The sequence below is a fragment of the Carassius auratus genome, chromosome 2, assembly GCF_003368295.1.
Source record: "Carassius auratus strain Wakin chromosome 2, ASM336829v1, whole genome shotgun sequence".
In the NCBI taxonomy this organism is placed as follows: domain Eukaryota; kingdom Metazoa; phylum Chordata; class Actinopteri; order Cypriniformes; family Cyprinidae; genus Carassius; species Carassius auratus.
The window spans coordinates 16,864,942-16,883,527 of record NC_039244.1 but is presented as its reverse complement, the minus strand read 5'-3'; the positions used below and the strand labels follow the sequence as shown (position 1 = coordinate 16,883,527).

The 18,586-nt window shown below is 37.0% G+C and overlaps 1 protein-coding gene across 1 annotated transcript; it reads left to right on the top strand.

Moving 5' to 3' along the window:
• The first annotated feature begins 6,606 nt into the window (after nt 1-6,606).
• Nucleotides 6,607-17,673, top strand: LOC113118118 (macrophage mannose receptor 1). Its single transcript, XM_026287045.1, has 31 exons — nt 6,607-7,017; nt 7,172-7,555; nt 8,365-8,541; nt 8,712-8,864; nt 8,949-9,062; nt 9,312-9,449; nt 9,810-9,989; nt 10,100-10,257; nt 10,349-10,465; nt 10,558-10,673; nt 10,906-11,054; nt 11,160-11,359; nt 11,475-11,596; nt 11,955-12,027; nt 12,125-12,278; nt 12,395-12,430; nt 12,550-12,716; nt 12,866-12,927; nt 13,018-13,118; nt 13,287-13,429; nt 13,566-13,668; nt 13,885-14,024; nt 14,142-14,183; nt 14,274-14,373; nt 14,484-14,713; nt 15,089-15,254; nt 15,721-15,876; nt 15,964-16,077; nt 16,235-16,423; nt 16,883-16,915; nt 17,073-17,673. The coding sequence occupies exons 1-31, from the start codon at nt 6,912-6,914 to the stop codon at nt 17,285-17,287; spliced, it is 4,338 nt and encodes a 1,445-aa protein (XP_026142830.1). The 5' UTR covers nt 6,607-6,911; the 3' UTR covers nt 17,288-17,673.
• Nucleotides 17,674-18,586: the final 913 nt, after the last annotated feature.

The window sequence follows — 18,586 nt, the reverse complement described above, 5'->3', positions numbered from 1 at the left end:
AGGGCAGTCGGAAGATGTATGCAAAGCTGTCCAGCCGCACTTCTATGTTGACAATTGGTTACAGAGCTTTCCTTCAATTGAGATAGCCCGAGCTCTTGTGGACAAAATGAAGAAGCTACTTGCTGAAGGAGGATTTGAGCTAAGACAGTGGGCTAGTAATGCTGCAGTTATCATTCATCATCTGCCGAAGGAAGTATTATCTCAGAGTGGTGAACACTGGCTTAATCAGAGTGATATGGATCCTCAAGAACCAGCTTTAGGGCTTCGGTGGCTGTGTCAATCAGACACTTTGATATACAAGTCTTACACATTAAAATCATCCCCCATAACTATGATAAATATTTACACAATGATCGCCAGATTATATGACCCTCTTGGATACATCACTCCTTTTTCTACAAGGGCAAAAATAATTGTGCAGCAGTTGTGGAACAAAAAACGAGAATGGGATGACCCTCTACTCCATGGTGACCTCTTAGAGGCTTGGAAGATATGGGAAAGGGAGCTCCAACACTTGAATGAGATCAGACTTCCCCGGTGTTACGTGAGTGCTGAAATGGACAAAACTGATTGTGTGCAAGAAATTCACATATTTTGTGACGCTTCAGAATGTGCCTATGGATGTGTGGTATATTTGCGAACAGAAGATCCATTAAAACGGGCAGAGGTAGCATTCTTAACCGCACGCTCACGAGCTGCACCAAAAAAGCAGCTATCAATGCCAAGATTGGAATTATGTGCAGCACTGACAGGAGCCCAACTTGCCCACCTGTTAAAAAGAGAGCTTACTATCAACATATCTGGAATTCATTTGTGGACCGACTCTACAACTGTGTTGACTTCGATTCAGTCTGATTCATGTCATTTCAAGGTATTTGTTGGAACCGGAATTGCAGAAATTCAAGAACTGACTGACTCCCGAGATTGGCATTATGTAGATTCATTAAATAATCCAGCAGATGATGTTACAAGAGGATGGACCCTACGGGATCTTAGGGAAGACAGTAGGTGGTTCAAAGGTCCCCCTTTCTTACATTTGTTGCCAGAATACTGGCCAAGAAATCCTTCAGCTTTGAAAAATGATGACACCGAAGAACTGCGCAAACCGATCACTTGTCTGAATCTAAATGCAATCTCATGCTATTCAATTCCAGAGCCTTCACAAGCTGACAGCTTCAAGGATCTAGTTTATGCTACCGCAAAATCTCTTCATGGGGCGGCCTCCATAGAGAATCAAAGTCCTTCTGCTGAGGAGTATTAGCAGGCGGAATTAATGATTTTAAGATCTGCACAAGGAAACAGTTTCCCTGAAGAGATTCAAAGTCTTAGTAATTGAAAATCTCTTTCATCAAGTCATTTGGTAACATTAGCCCCAGAATTTGATACAGTAATGCAAGTAATTTGAGTTGGAGGCCAACTGCGCAATTGCAATCAGTTGGAAATAGAGACAGTTCATCCAATAGTTCTGGATTCAAAACATCCAGTTACCAAGCTGCTTATTCAACAATATGACAGTAACTTAAAACATCCTGGTGCAGAACGTTTGTTTGCGGAGTTGAGGAGGAAATACTGGATTCTCAGAGGAAGAGAGGCTGTGGGAAAAGAACAACGTAACTTTGCAGAGTGTCAAAAATGGAGAGCTCAACCAATACCTCCACGAATGGCAGATTTACCTCCAGCACGTTTACGTTTACATCAACCACCCTTCTTCTCTACTCGGATGGATTGTTTTGGGCCACTTATTGTCAAATTGGGCAGAGGAAACGAGAAAAGATGGGGAATATTGTTTAAGTGTCTAACCATAAGAGCTGTACATATTGAAGTTCTAACCATCCTCGATGTTGATTCTTTTCTGATGTCTTTAAGACGTTTTATCTCCCGAAGGGGAAAGCCTGCTGAATTGTTCTCTGATTAAGGAACAAAGGAGGAGAACGAGAACTTAAAGATGCATTCAATCCACCTCCACCTCATGCACCACACTTTGGAGGCTCTTGGGAGAGGGAGATTCGGTCCATTAAAACTGTTCTAAATGTTCCTGTAACGCACGCAGTTTTGACCACTGTCCTTGTTGAGATTGAGGGGATTTTAAATTCTAAACCATTGGGTTATGTATCCACTGACGTGGCCGATCCGGATCCTGTCACCCCAAACCTTCTTCTGATGGGGCGGCGTGACCCTTCACTTCCGCAGGTCATGTATCATGAGTGTGAGTTACTCAGCCGACGAAGATGGAGGTCCTGTCAAATCCTTGCTGATAGGTTTTGGTCACAGTTCATAAGAAATTATCTACCCAGTTTGCAAACCAGGGTAAAATGGCAAACTGACACTGATGCACTCCAGTTAAAGGCCGTTGTCCTAGTGGTGGACCACCAGTTGCCTAGAGCACTTTGGCCTGTAGGTCATGTTATAAAGTTGATTCATGGTAAAGATGGAAGAATACGTACGGCAGAAGTGAGAGTGAAAAACAGGACATATCTTCGACCAGTTAGTCGGCTGATACGCCTCCCTGCTGTCCCTAACAGTAATGGTTAGTTTAACGTTATTGCAAATTTGTGGGACAAATTTGGGGGCGGCTGTTCTGAAGGAACTGAGCCAGTAGAGGGCGATACTGATTATATATGTTATATATGTCACTCCGCTTCTTTTAAATATGTCACCCCACTTCCTCTTTGAGCACATGGGCATGATGGAAGCCATTTGAATGGTAGTTGAGGCCTAAGAGCAGTGATGACCTTTACTGGGTTTTTGATACGTGGACTGTGTGAGTGCATCAAGTGTAAGTTGATATATATATATATATATATATATATATATATATATATATATATATATATATATATATATATATATATATATATATATAAACTATTTTAATATTTTTATTTATGTATGATGATTATGTGTATAGATTGTTTGGTGGGTACAATTTTTTTTTTTTTTTTTTTTTTTTTTATCTTAACCATGAATAATATTGTTTGTTGTATGTATATGAATGTTGATGTAGAACATTGTTTGCAGTTGGTCACTTGAGGATTTAGATCTGTTGTTTAACTCTTTTAAACCTGGTGAATCCTGCTTTTTATATGCATCAATGTGTTAATGTTTGTCATACTTGTAACTGATGGCAGTGTTGTTATTCTTTTATAGTAACCACACACCTTGATCCACATGTTGAGCCATCAAATAAAAGCAACTAAAAAGAGTTTTGTGCATTCTCATCGATGCCTCACAGTAATTTTTTTTACCAGTTCTTAACAAACTTCAAAACAGTGCCATATTCCTTTGAATATACCATGTGATTTGATATTTTACAATAACATGCAAAAAAGTCTTTAATACATTTTACTTCTAGCTTGATTGTCCATATTTCTCTCAATGTTTTCTTCTGTAAATGAATATCTTTGTGTCTGAGATCTTTGTGTATGTAATAATAATAATAATAATAATATATTTTATTTGTAAAGCACTTTTCATAGTTAAAAACAATCCCAAAGTCCTACACACAAACAAAATTAAAAACCGGAAAGAACACTTTAAATGTTAGCAAAAAGTAAAAAATGCTTGTTTAAAAAAATGTTTTTAGTTCTTTCTTAAAAGAGTCTATGGCTTGAGGAGCCCTTAGGTTTTATGGAAGGGAATTCCCAAGACGCGGTGCGGCTGAGCAGAAGGCTCGATTTCCCCCATAGTGCGGAGCTTAGTTCTGGATGGTTAAAGAAGGGCTTTGTTTCCAGAACAGAGGTTGCGTGAAGAGTTTTGTGTTGCGAGTAGTTCCTTTAAGTAGGGGGGTGCGTTTCCGTGGATGCATTGATGGGTAAGTAAGATGATTTTATAATTAATCCTGTATGAGACAGGGAGCCAGTGGAGTGAGTGAAGGATGGGTGTGATATGGTCATATTTTCTTATCCTCATTAGGATCCTGGCAGCACTGTTCTGAATGTATTGTAATTTTTTTAGACTTTTGCTAGGAATCCCAAAAAGAAGAGCGTGCCTGGAGGATACAAAATAATGGACAAGTTTTTCAGCATCTGAAAGACCAAGTGTGGGACGGAGTTTAGCAATGTTCCTGAGAAGATCTTACACAGATGTTGTATGTGGGCGTCAAATGTGAGTTGAGCATCAAATCTTACTTCCAGGTTAGTGAGTGTCGATGAAATTGGAATGTTTTGACCAGAGAAGGTGATGTGCGTTATAGGTGATGACTGGACCTGGTGTGGTGTACCAACTAAAATAGCTTCTGTTTTGGAGCTATTTAGCTGTAGGAAGTTTGCCTTCATCCATGCCTCAATCTCCTCAGGACAGGAGCTCAGAGATGACAGAGTGGCTGTAGATGAAGTGAGGTTGGTTTTTATATATAGCTGAGTGTCATCGGCATAGCAATGAAATGATATTCCATGCCTGTTGATTATGTGGCCAAGGGGAAGAGTATAAATGGTGAACAGAATCGGGCCGAGAACTGACCCTTGCAGGACACCACAAGTAACTGTATGCGTCTGAGACTTTACACCTCCCAAGGAAACATACTCTGTTCTTCTTCCAGACAGGTAGGACTGGAACCAGCTCAAAGCAGTGTCAGAGAGTCGGATAGAATTATGGAGACGCTGAAGGAGGATATTGTGATCAACCGTGTCAAAAGCTGCAGATAAATCCAGCAGAATGAGAAGCGATGGTGTGCCGGTATCAGCCGCCATCAACAGGTCATTTGTGACTCTGATCAGGGCTGTTTCAGAACTATGAGTGAAATGGACACCGGACTGAAATTTTTCAAAAAGGGAGTTTGAATTAAGATGATCTTGAAGATGGGCAGCAACAACTTTTTCTAGAACTTTGGACAAGAATGGAAGGTTGGAAATAGGCCTGTAGTTTGCAAGAACTTCAGGGTCTGAAGTGGGGTTTCTTAGAAGGGGTTTGATGACAGCAGTTTTAAGAGCAGATGGAACATGACCAGCATGTAGACAATGGTTGATGACTTTGGTTATTAAGGGACTTAGAGAGCTGATGTGTGTTTTCACCAAAGCTGTGGGAAAAGGGTCCAGCGTACAGATGGAAGCTTTCATCCTGCTGATGATGTCCTCAACTTGTTGCTTAGAGATTTCAGGAAAACAACAGAGAGGCTGGAAGGTCCCAGGCTGTGGGTCGGCAGTGGGGACAGACAGAGCAGGAGTGCTGGAAAGGAGAGAGCGGATGGTCTCAACTTTTTTCCTGAAGAAGGTGATGAAGCTGTTGCATTTCTCTTCTGATGTGTCATTGTGTGAAGTAGTTTGTGGCTTGATGAGATGATTTATTGTGGAGAAAAGCTGCTTGGAGTTTCCCTGATTTTCACTAATGATGTTTGAGTAGAACTGTGTCCGTGCTTTTTTTAGTGACATTGAGTAGGCCTTCTGATGTTCTTGATAGGCTATTTTGTGAACAGTAAGTCCAGTTTTTGAAACACGCCGCTCAAGTACACGCCCTGCTGTTTTCATTTTCCGTAGTTCTGGAGTGAACCAGGGGGATGTACGAGAAAAAGTGACTATTCGTGTTTTTTCAGGTGCATGGAGGTCCAAAATACTGCTCAGAGTGCTATTATAAAAGTCCACTGATTCATTTACAGATGTGAAATTTGCTGATGGGATTTTCAGGAGGTCCAAAGCCAAAGTGTCTGGGTTGATATTTTTTATCTTTCTGAAATGGATTTGACGTTTTGGTTTGATGTAATGAGAAAAGTTCACCTCCATTGAGATGACTTTGTGATCGGACACTCCAAGATCATATACCAGTAGATTTTCAATGGGGGCAGAGTCAGTAATGATCAGGTCAAGTGTATGTCCTCTGTTGTGTGTTGGGACATCAACATGCTGTTTGAGATTTAGACCATCCAATAGCTGTAAACAATCAACTGCTGGATGACAGGAGGGGGTGTCAACATGAATGTTCAAATCTCCAAGTATAACAATGTTGTGGTTCTATGTAGCAGATCTGTGGCCATTGAGGGAACTGTTTTTTTTCTGCCAATTTATAAAGCATGGGAATTAAAAAGGCACCAGAAGAGTGTGTGGTTCTCTGATGGGCCAGCAGTTAATCAGTGATTTGTATCTGACAACTGGTTCTCATGTGGCAGAAAGATGGATAGTGACGTCATAACAATGGGTAAATGTTTGCAAAATGAAATAAAATACAACAGAGTGGAGGCAAATATGTGAAAAATGATTTGTAATAATTTATAATGAATTATAGCATATAATAATTTAATTATAGCATTTTATTAAGCATATTTATATAATTGTATTTTTTTCATAAAACTATTAGAAAGTAACAGGTGGGTGTCACAGTGTGTGTTACAGTATCCATCAGTATTAGGGCAGGCATGACTTTAACATATTTTCTTGTGTGGTAAATTGCTGTCACCACAAGATTTTTTTACAGGATGTTCAGGAACATGAGTACAAGGCATAACAGGAAATTGCACCGAGACCATAAATTTGAACAGTAATTCAGTTTTTTTTTTTTTTTTTTTTGCACAGCTATTGTTGTGCATGCTGACAGGACAGAACCATTGCTGGGAAGAGGCAATGTCTCAGTGATTTAAGAGGTGACAGTGACTATAGGTTCGACTTCTTCCAGATGGTCTGGCATGAGCAATCATCATGTAGTACCAAAATGATCTGTGTTACTCAAATACTCAAACAAAAAACAGGTACTCACACCAAAATTTACAAAACTAGCTGACTAAGACCATATTTTCAGTAATTGAGAAGACACCTCATTTCTTTCCGAAGAAGCCATGTGATGTTAGTCTTTCAACAGTTTCGAAGAAAAAGACATGTGACAGGATGTGCTTCTGATTGGAACAATCAAACCAGTTTAAAGGGCAGGTCTGCATAAGCAAAAGTGAGATTGCAGAATCTCAGCCAGTGACAGAGGATGCCCCTGGAATGAACCTAGGAACAGCACAAAATATATTTTGGATCAAGATGAAAATAATAGTAACAGTAGTTATATTACTCATATTACATCTATCAAACTGCTTTGCACAGTCAGGTATGTCTTTTCTTTAATCAAACTGAATAATGAATGACAATAATATTCATACTTTTTGTATTATTTATTGTGAAAAAATAATTTATGATATAGTACTTGTGTATATGTGTGTAAATAACTGAATGCTGCATAATCTCATAAATTTTTTGTGCAGGAGGAAGCTTTCTAATATATAATGTGGATTATAACAAATGCATGTCCAGCTCCCTGGAACGGCTTTCCACCTGTGACCCACACAGTAACCCACAACAGTTTCGCTGGGTTTCAAAAAATCGCATTTTGAACACATTCACAAAGAAATGCCTTGGAGTAGGAAGTAAAACAGTGGGCAAAAAACTGCAGTGGCTGATTTGTGAAGATGACAATGATCTGCAGAAGTGGGAATGCCACAGTGATACATTACTTGGCCTGAAGAACGAGTCTCTGTTTCTGGCTGTTAATGATAACGGTGTGCCAGTGATCTCAAAAGACACTGGAACGAAGAGCAGATGGACAATTCAAGGAACACTCAACAATATTTGCTCTAAGCCTTATGAAGGTATGTGTCTATTGAACTTACAGTGAAAGTGACGATGAATTTTTTTCTCTCTCCATACAAATACCTGTTATTCAGTCAGGAAGTAAAGAACTTTAAATAAGATGGCTTAGCTCGTTTGTCTAAAGTTTTCCAACAATTCAGAGGTTATTACGTAAACCGCTTAGACTAGTCTTCCATGTTATTCATCTGTTTTTTTTTTCTTTTCTTTTCTTAAGACTTTTTTTTTTTTTCCAAGTCAGTTGCATAAAATAATAGATTTGAATCTGAATAGTAAGACCAATTTTAAATTGACTTGGTAAGTCTGAATAGTGGTAATGTTTACGTGTAACTGGCCTCTGGATGCAATCACACACAAAAAAAAAAAGTTAAAAAAAAACTAAATCAAAACATTCCTAAGCACCATTGAAACCTGTGTACAGTAGCTGCAGGGGTACTGCTACACATCTCTTTATAATAGTTATAATAATCAATGGCTGTATCCATTTTTGGATATTTTCCTTATATTTCCAAATCCCTTTCTCATAATGGGACCCTCTTGTTGTTATATACCACCCTTGATACCAATGCAACTGATTTATCATATCACTTTTTGAGTAGAAAGTGATTTCCAACACTAATCAGCTTAATTCCATTTAATTCCATGGTATTTAGTATTTAACTGAATGATTAAATTAATATTTTATAATCTTATTGCAAATGTAATTGGGCATTTCATTTTATTCGAAATGTAATGCTTTTGTGCATAATCGCAAGCACTGTAAATGATGGTTCAAATAACTGATCTACAAACTCTACATTTTAATTTACAGAATTTTATACCATTGATGGAAATGCATTTGGGCGCCCATGTCAGTTTCCTTTTCTCTATGAGAAAAAATGGTATGCAGATTGTACCAAAATTGATGAACACAATCAACGTCTATGGTGTTCTGTTGAGACAGACTACAGTGTTAATCAGCTGTGGGGCTACTGCCCAACGCGTGACAGTAGGTTCATTTCTCATTTACTTTATATTTCAAATGTTGCCTGCATGATAAATATTAAATATTTAAGACTGCAATTGTTACTTGTCCATCACTGAAGGCTAAACTAATAACATATATTCCAACAATGAAAAATTGGCATGCACATACTGATGATAAGTGGTGATTTGCAGATGCATTCTGGGTCAAACATCCTCTGACAAACGTCTATTACCAAGTGAATAGTGGGTCAGCCCTGACATGGTACCAGGCTAGAAAGAGCTGCCAGCAGCAAGGAGCAGAGCTGCTGAGTGTCTCTGAACCTCACGAACACACCTTTGTAGCAGGTACAGTCCCATCAAAAAAATTATCTGAATGAAACTGTTCATCATTACATGCACTAATGTAACATTGATAACATTATTATCTAGGAATTGTTCAGAGTACTTCAAATGCACTATGGACGGGACTGAATAAATTAGATGTCACCAGTGGATGGCAATGGAGCAATGCCCAGCCATTACGTTATCTGAAATGGCTCAGTGGTAAGAACATCTTTCAGTCAAAGGATTCAGTCTCATTGAATTAGTGTAGCTTAACTGGAAGAGCACAATACAACAACACTAGTTTGATTCCCAGGGAAAAAACAAACAGACAAAAATAAATATGTACTTCGATAAATGTAAATGCAGCATGACATGGGAGACCTTCATTTTTCCTTGATTCACCATATCCAAAATAATTTGACTAAATGACTAATACTTGACTGAAATGATAATTTCTGTTTATTGAAGGATACCCAACCACACAACCAGGCTACAGTTGTGGAGTCCTGAAAAATGCTTTTGGTTCTGAATGGTCAAATGAACCTTGTTCTGAAAAACATGGATATGTCTGCCAAAGAGGCCATTCTGTTCCTATTGTTCCACCAGGTAGGCTTCCCAGTCACTCTTTCTTTCATATAACAACGGTTCTCAAACTGTGGGACTAGAGTTAGTAAGTCAAGCAGTGTCCAAAAATAAAAATAAAAACATATAGCATTATTTGAGTCAGATCATTTAACTCATTCACTCTTGAATCAGTATGAGTTGTTCTCATACATTTGACTCCGTTATTGAACTGCATGTCAGTGCATTATTAACCTACTTCAATATGGGTTGTAATGATGTGTTTTTAATGGGTCTTGAGTTTGATTACACCTCTTGAAGTGGGTACTAACATTAAAACGTTTAGGAACCTCTACCATACTGTATATGATGTTGGCAATTTGTTATCTTTGTCATTTTGGACAGTGGTGGACACTGGCTTTTGCCATAGCCCCTGGATTCCATATTCAAGCAACTGTTATCTCCTTCATCGCACCAAGAAAACATGGCTGGAGGCACGAGACTCCTGTCTGCGGGAAGGAGGAGACCTGCTGAGTATTCTCAGCAGAGAAGAGCAAAGCTTTGTCATCACACAGCTCGGATACTGTACGTTTTGATAATCAGAATATTTTTTTTTACAGTGCTGTTGCAAGAAAAGGTATGGACGTCACCCCTATATGAGGTTGCTAGTTGATCATCTACATCTTTATTTTCAGCGAAAACAGACGAGCTTTGGATTGGTTTCAATGACCGTAAAACGCAGATGCTGTTTGAGTGGAGTGACCAATCTAGCGTTCCCTTTGCCTCATGGGAGGTGAGTGAGCCGAGCCACAGTGCTGTCCGTGCAGAGGACTGCGTGTTAATGAGAGGAGAGGTAAGAACTTTATATGTATATTTTGCATGTTATTTGAGTCGGAATCTTAATTCTAGTTGTCTTTCTCATTTAATGACTGTTTCACATTTAGGAGGGAAAGTGGGCTGATGATATTTGTGAAAATAAGTATGGATTCATCTGTAAGAAGAAGTCCAGCTCCAGAGCCTCAAATAATGATACAGTTGTCACAAGCCCCGGATGCAAAACAGTACGTAATTGTGTGATTAGAAAAGGACCTAATGTCTCGGTCATCAAGTGGTGAAATAAGGTTTACTGACAGCTCTCTTATTTTTTGAAAAGGGTTGGACCAGGTATGGGTACTACTGCTACATGGCCGGACCTGAGTCCAAGACCTTTGAAGAAGCAAAACAGATGTGTGAAAAAGCTGATTCTCAAATGGTTGATATTTCATCCAGGTCCGATCGCTTCTGTAGTTACATGTTTTCTGTCTTTTCGACCTCCTTACTACATTGACTTTGACTACATTGACATTGATAACATTGAAAACCTTAAAAAGCAATTTAAATAAAATGTATGTTTTAAAATGTACAGTATGTGCAAAATATTTTATAATTAAAAGCTATGAACAGCTTTCTGTGTCATTTTCTGCCTTACAAAAGGCTTAATCTCTTTGTTTATCCTCATTAGAATAGAAAATGCATTCCTCGTTAGTGTAGTTGGAGCACGACCAGAGAAGTATTTCTGGATTGGGTTGTCTAATCAGAAGGATCCGCACACTTTTGAATGGACCAACACTAAGAAAGTCTCATTTACTCATTTCAATGCTGGGATGCCAGGTACTGTACTCAATGTCAATGAAATAATTTTGTTTCTGAATTCTCATACTTGCAGTCCTATATTTTAGAAAGTCTTTTTTTCTTTAAAAAAAAAATAAAAATCAGGAAGAAAACAAGGCTGTGTTGCCATGACGACTGGAATTGTTGCTGGGCTTTGGGATGTGATCAGCTGCTCAAACAAGGAAAAATACATCTGCAAGCAGAAAGCTGATGGACTAGTAACAACTCCAGCCCCACCAACCACACCTGCTATAAGCTGTCCCGAAGAATGGACGCCACTTGTGTCTAGAGATTTTTGTGTCAAGGTAAAATGGGCTTTTAAGACTATTTTCATGTTAAATTTTGGGTAAATTTAAAACAAAATAAAGAAATTGTAGAATATTTCCAAACATATTACTGATTATCTTGTCTTTCTGGTAGCATTTTAATGTACCTATGAGCCAGATGAAGACTTGGGATGAAGCTCTTGACTTCTGCCAAGAGCTTGGTGGTGATCTCCTGAGCATCCAGCATGAGGCTGATATTCCTTGGAAACAAGGAGGGTAATATCTCTCATTCCTTTTGCATAATGACAGCTGATGAATGTCCAGCTAATGGACAAACATGTTTCACTTGTATGACAATACCACATGATCAATAACATGTTTCAGTAACATGACTCTTCAGGCATTGACGATCATAATCCACAATAATTACCCACAATTAAGCCACAAACATTTTCCAAATATTTGCATATAGATGTCAATGAATGTCATATTTGGCTGAGTCTCATTGTTGTTGTGTTTTTGTATTCCTTGCCATTATTTTGATAAACTGGGAAAAATACAGTGGTTGAGCAAAAAAGTCACATGACTGAAAAAGATGAATGCATAAATCAGAACTATGTGGTTTTGCTTGTAGAGTGTATCCAGCATGGATTGGTTACAGAATGTACGATCCCTCTGTGGGTTTTGTGTGGAGTGATGGTTCTTCGGTGAGTTCACAAAGAATTTGTTAAAAAAAAACAATAAATACTAAATAGAATTCACAGGGGATGCCATTTAGGTTTTTCAAAATCTGCTCTGTTTTAGTCATCCTTTCAAAGCTGGGCTAGTGATGAACCAAACAATCTGAACAACATTGAAAACTGTGTTGAAATGAGAATTTCACTCTGGGACAGTGATGGAGCGTGGAATGATGTGAACTGTCAAGACAGAAAGGACTGGTACTGTCAAATCCGAAAAGGTACATATCAGTCTGGCAAAAGTCTAATTCTACCATCACTGGATCAAAAAGACAGTACTGTTTTTTTCAATTTTAATTGAATACATGACAGCTAATTGCTTCGCTTTGTTTTTAAGGAAAGATACCAAAGGAAGTAAATATTACAGGTCAAGGTAAGTCAGTTGCACAAACAATTTTTGTGTGTGTTGTGTGTATGTGTGTTTTTATCTTGTCACACTGATGGAGTAAAAGAAGAACTTGAATTAAAAACGTTTATTTATTTTTATTTAAGTTTATAATGAAACAGAGGATGGTTGGATACTATTCCGAGGTAGCCAGTACTATGTGTCCCAGTACACATCACTTTCTATGCACGATGCTCGGACATTCTGTAGGAAATCACACGCCGATCTTGTGGTTATCAATGATGAGGCTGAGCGGGTGTTCATTTGGCATCAGGTACGAGGGCTGAGTTACACTTTCTAGCAGTATATTGTGGTCCATATATCACACAAAATGCATCTTTGTATCATTTGTTATTCTGAATATGTTTTATACCACATTTAATTTACTGACTCAGTGTAGTGCTTATTTTCTGTGTGTTGCAGGCTAAGAATTCGCACAATGAATTTATCATTGGTTTGACAGTTGATCTGGATGGAACTTACCAGTAAGTTTAAAGAATGCAACCAGCATTCTATATTCCCTTACAAAAGGACAAATAAACAAATACATTTTTTTTTATTATATATCTATAAAGGTGGATGGATGGGTCCCCTGTAGTATTTCAAGCTTGGGAAGAAAATCAGCCTGCTTTTAAAAACAGTGAGGAAAGATGTGTGAAGATGACCACATCTCAAGGTACATCATATCTTCTGATCTGTTAATATGGTGGATACTGTATAATTAGTGGAATGTGTTACTGACCACTGAAAAATTTGGTGCAGAAAATGTTTCTAATGTGTGATCAAATCAGTGTTGATACATTTGATTAATTACATTAAACAAAAAGCATTTTGATCGTTACAGGACTCTGGGAAACTATTAACTGTGGAGATGAATATAATTTTTTTTGTAAGCGAAGTGGGTCACCTACAGTAAACAGCACAGTGGCCCCTACACAACAGCCTAAAGGAGGCTGTGCTCCTGAGTGGAAACACTTCAAAGGAAAAGTAATTATAATTTATATTCTAAAATTATGAAGAAAAAAAAAAATAAAAATAACTATGTAACTGATATGTAACTGATTTTACAATGCAACATTTGTGAAATTGTGTGAAGAATTGTCATTTATATAACACATTTTAGTGCTACAATGTGAAGGAAGAATTGAAAACATGGACAGAAGCAAGAGGATACTGCAGAGAGCTTGGTGGAGATCTGGCATCTATTCTGAATAAACAACAACACGGTAAAAGCTTTGTGATAGTTCAGTTAATGAATTGGACAAGAGGTTTCTTGCTCAGAACTAAAATAAATTAAAATGTGACATTAATCTAGAACTCATGTATCTTGATTAGAAAGATTTTTAATAAGTTATTATTATTATTTCTATTTTAGCTATATGCATTGACTTGATCATTATCAGACACTGTATGTTTTATTTATTACATTACATTTGCTGCAGCCTTTTTAAGCACAATAATTAAAGAGAAAACCACAGAATTATGGATTGGATTCAGCAATTTGGCAAATGGGAGGTTCAAGTGGACAGATGGGAGTAAAGTTCAATTCACCGAGTGGGCCAAAGGAGAACCTCAAAACTATGTATGGACATTTAAGTGTTTAAAACATTTAAAAACATTTGTAGCTTAATAAATTCCACATTTAACCTGAAGATGTTTTGGTATGACTATGGACTGTTTATATTATTTTCACTCACAGTGGCATTACCATTGGACAAAATATCACCATTCAGATGAACAGGTATACCCTAATAAACTGAGATTATAACTAAATAGTATTGTTTTTAGTGATAAAAGTAATGGCTTTAATAGATGTTCATTTTTCAAACAGGAATGTGTTTTTATGAGCAAGAGTTCAAGCTCTGAATTTGGCAAGTGGGTGGCAACTGACTGTAATTCTACTCATGGTTTTATCTGCAGTCGTGATGTTGGTGAGTTTAGCTGAACCAAGTGACGGACTTGCAGAGGAATTGTAGATGTTTTGCAGGCTTTTACCACTCTTCACATTTTACTTCCACTGTGTCATTTTTCACATGTTCAGATCCTGGTATTGCCCCAGTGCCGACTGAAATTCCTAAAACCTTTGTCAAGCTTGGAAATTCATCTTTCAAAGTGATTCAAGAGAACCTAACGTGGAGTGAAGCAAACCGTCGCTGTGAGGCAGAGGGGGCTCATCTGGCCAGCATTCGGGATTTGATAACACAAGCTTACCTCGAGTTGCAGGTCTATAGGGCCAAACAGCCCATGTGGATCGGTCTCAGCAGTGTACAGGTAATGCACCCGAGTGAGAAAGGGAAGGTCATGGCATTGCAATTAATAGGAATATTCAGTCACCCTTTATGTGTTTTTTGTTCTGTGGAACACAAAGTGAGATGTTTGGGAGAATGTTCTGGCTGCTCATTGCCATACAGAGAAAGTCAATGATTACAAGGGCTGTCAAAATCCAAAAAAACTACAAATCTTAAAAATGCTGAAGAGATGCTCAAGAAAGTCATTTTATGTTGAACATTAAGTAGAAAACAAATGTAATGAGTGTTTTTCTAAATTAGTCTTTTGAAAAAGAGCTATATAAAACTTACTTTTTCTTTGTGTCTGATATATTGATGACTCCATATAATCTAGAAATTGTATATTTGCATTCAACAGACAAAAGGATATTTTCTATGGGCAAATAACTGGCCAATGAATATGGAGAAATGGGCATCTTCTGAACCACGGCCCAACCGTCCTTGTGCATACATGGACACAGACGGAGGATGGAAAACAACTCTCTGCAATCAAACCTACTACAGTGTCTGTGAGCAAACAACAGGTGAGATTACTCTACCTTATCATTTGTGTGTGTGTGTGTCTCAAATTACAGCAAATAATTATAGATACCTTATAAAATTGTTCAGATTTTTAAAATGCATTAGAAATATTACTTTCAGTTTAACTCCTGTATACACATCTTTCCATATATATGACACCCACCAGGAAGTCACAACAGTATTTAAGTAGCCTATTTTCAAATAGCAATTCAATTTGACACTCCACCAAAAAAAATAGTTCCAAACAAAGTCATAGTCATGCCGTCGGTCATGCATCTCAGTTTAAGAACAAATCAGTTGAGTTTGGTCAATTGTGTCTGAATGAATGTTTTTTTTTTTTTTTTTGATTGAAAAGCCTCGGTACTCAGTTCTTGATACAACACACATCCAGTCATATTACACACTGAATGGATAATAGGTCTTGTATCATCTTGGTAAATGCTATTTCCATGGGACATTCTCCAACAGATATTCCCCCGACTGTTCCACCACAGCATCCTGGGCATTGCCCCCAAGAAGATGATGACAGTCCAGTAAGGTGGATACCTTACAAAGACAGTTGCTATGCTTTTGTGATGGAACTGAAATCGTGGAGCAGAGCATCTAGACTCTGTATGACATGGGGTATGGATCTAAAATTGATTTAAAATACTGTTTACTTAATTAGGTGCAGAGAACAAAAGATTAACAAAGTTTGCATCTTGGTTCCAGGAGCATCTCTTGTCAGCATCAGGGATGAAGAGGAACAGAAGTTTATAGAGAACAACGTCATGCTCATGGAAAGTTTCAAAAGCTTTTGGATTGGACTTTTCCAGAACCAGAAAGGTAATGCGCTAAATATACATTCACATACAGGAAATCTCTTCTATTCAACACTTTACCAGTGTCCACGAGTTTTTACATTATTAGAGGTTGAACTCATGGGCCTTAAGAAGTTGGGTACATACTGTATGATCTCACCCTGGGTTATCTAACTACACAGGACACTGGTTATGGTCAGACAATACTGTGGTGGATTACACTAACTGGGCAACTGGGAATGATTATGATGACGACCATGGATTTCATAATTGGAATCTTGAATGCGCATTACTCTCTTCCAAAACAAAAAAATGGAGACAAAAACATTGTGATTACTCTTCCTTATCATTTATCTGCAAAACTGCCAAAGGTACGTATTTATTTTTGTCAGAGAAACACAGGTTTATGTCTTATTAACTAATATGCTGGTTTCAAACACCTAATTCAAACCTGTCTTGTGAATTCAGTCCTCCAAATTAAAATGACTGTTGAGCTAATTATTTGTGCAGCGACTGTTACTGTAGGTGACACAATAAAACCTTTGTTTCAGTATTTTACTATTTAAATCTACCTAAAAAATACAAGGATGTTGTGGAAGATTGTCATTTTTCCTTTGACTTTAGACAGTCGTATTTTATAAAAATATTTTCTTCTCAAAAGACTTCAGGTCCACATATTGTTAGAATTTACCCTATACATAGAAATGGATTTTAGAGAAGAAAAAAAAAATATAGAGAGAGAGAGGTAGAAAGATTTATATACAAATGTTGCATTCTGTTTTAAAAAATGACCTGATTTGTTTTTTATTCCTGATTTTTTTCTTCTGCAGTTATAAGTACAACCACTAAGTCCACAGAAGAAGGTAATATTGTCATATTCTTAATGCCTTTACTTTTTTTTTGTCAAGACATTCAAAAATCTAATTTTATGTTAAAACAGCAGTTTGATTATAATGTGTATACCACAGTTTAACACTAATTTATCTTCTGTTATTATTTTTACCTTTTATTTCCTCACAGGTCCTGAGCCTCACAAGGTCAATAAGGGTTTGGCTGTGTTCTTCACTATTGCAGTGGTCAGCATATTGGGAGCTCTAGCTTTCATGTACTACAGAAGTTCAAAAAGAAAGTTATTGCCTACATTTGAAAATCCCATGTATAATAACATTGATGCTGCTTATTCAGATAGTAAAGATGATAAAACATTGATTGCCAACATTGAGATTGCTGAATAGAACCCTGTTTTATAATGTCCCATTACTTGTAGGCTATGCAAGAGATGGTTAGCCAATTATTATCGTGAAATAGAAAAAAAAATAAAATAAACAATGACAGGGCTCATCAGATTTATTTTGCAATAATGGCTTCACATTATTCTGTTTACTACATGGCTACTCACTAAATAACTATTAATTTGATTAGAAAAATATTTTTTGTAAGAAGAAATGTGCAGCAGCTTCAGAATGGTGCAACTGACCAATCCGAATCAAATATGTCAAAGAATCATATGGAATCAGTGGTTTAATATGGATATGCAACTATTTTTATAAGGATTTTTCAGGATGTTTTTGAGTTTTTAAAAAGTCTTTGAATAAGCTGAATAAGAATTGGCTCTAAAAAATGTGTAATTTTTTTGGAGTGCTGTGCCAAAAAACAGGATAAGATGACGTGTTTAAGTTAGCTGACATTGCAGCATTTGGAGTATGGGGACAGTGTTGGAACGCAATTTAGAGTTTCCATTTTAGTTTCAGAAAATTTTATGCCCTCTTTAAATTCAGTGGCAGTTTCAACCATTAGGAAACACTTTACAGTATGGTTAGTATTAGTCAACAATTATGCATTAACTAATAGTAAGCAACGAATTTCTTTGAGTATTTATTAATATTCATTAATGTTAGGTAATAAAAATACAATTGTTAATTGTTAGTTCGTGTTAGCTCACTTGATAAAATTAAAAGTTGAAATTAACATTAATTAATAAATTAATGTTGACTAATATGAACAAATTGAACTTAAACCATAAATTGTTACTATAGTAAACAATGAAGTGAATGCACAATGAGAGCCACATCTGGGAAATCAATGCATGAATACATCAAAAGTGTGCATTATTTGTTTCGGAGAGCATTTCAAAGACAATAAACAGTCAGACCAATTGAATACAGAGGGACATCTATATTACAATGCAGCAGTATCTGTACTCAGTTTTATCAATCCAGTATCTACAAAGGTATTTATGAGGTATATACAAATGCATAGAAACAATTTCCAAGCTATATTGTTGTCATAAACTAATGCATAGAGTATCAGAAACATAAAGGTATCAAGTGTAAATAAACATCATGGTTCCAGATGCATTAAGACTATTAACAGATTTGAGTGCTTATAATTTCATTGTCATCTTTTTCATTTTTAACAAAACTGTACATTTTGTAAACAAAACATTTACCATGCTATTGTAATAAAATAGGTATTTTCTAAATCATTTTACCTATTTCTCTCAGGACATTTGTGTGTGCCTTTTTACTTTATGA

Coding starts and splice junctions, on each gene's coding strand:
- LOC113118118 (XM_026287045.1), top strand. CDS start 6,912: ATGAACCTAGGAACAGCACAAAATATATTTTGGATCAAGATGAAAATA. Junction 10,466..10,557: donor CAAGCCCCGGATGCAAAACA/GTACGTAATTGT, acceptor TTTTTTGAAAAG/GGTTGGACCAGGTATGGGTA. Junction 13,119..13,286: donor GAAGATGACCACATCTCAAG/GTACATCATATC, acceptor TGATCGTTACAG/GACTCTGGGAAACTATTAAC.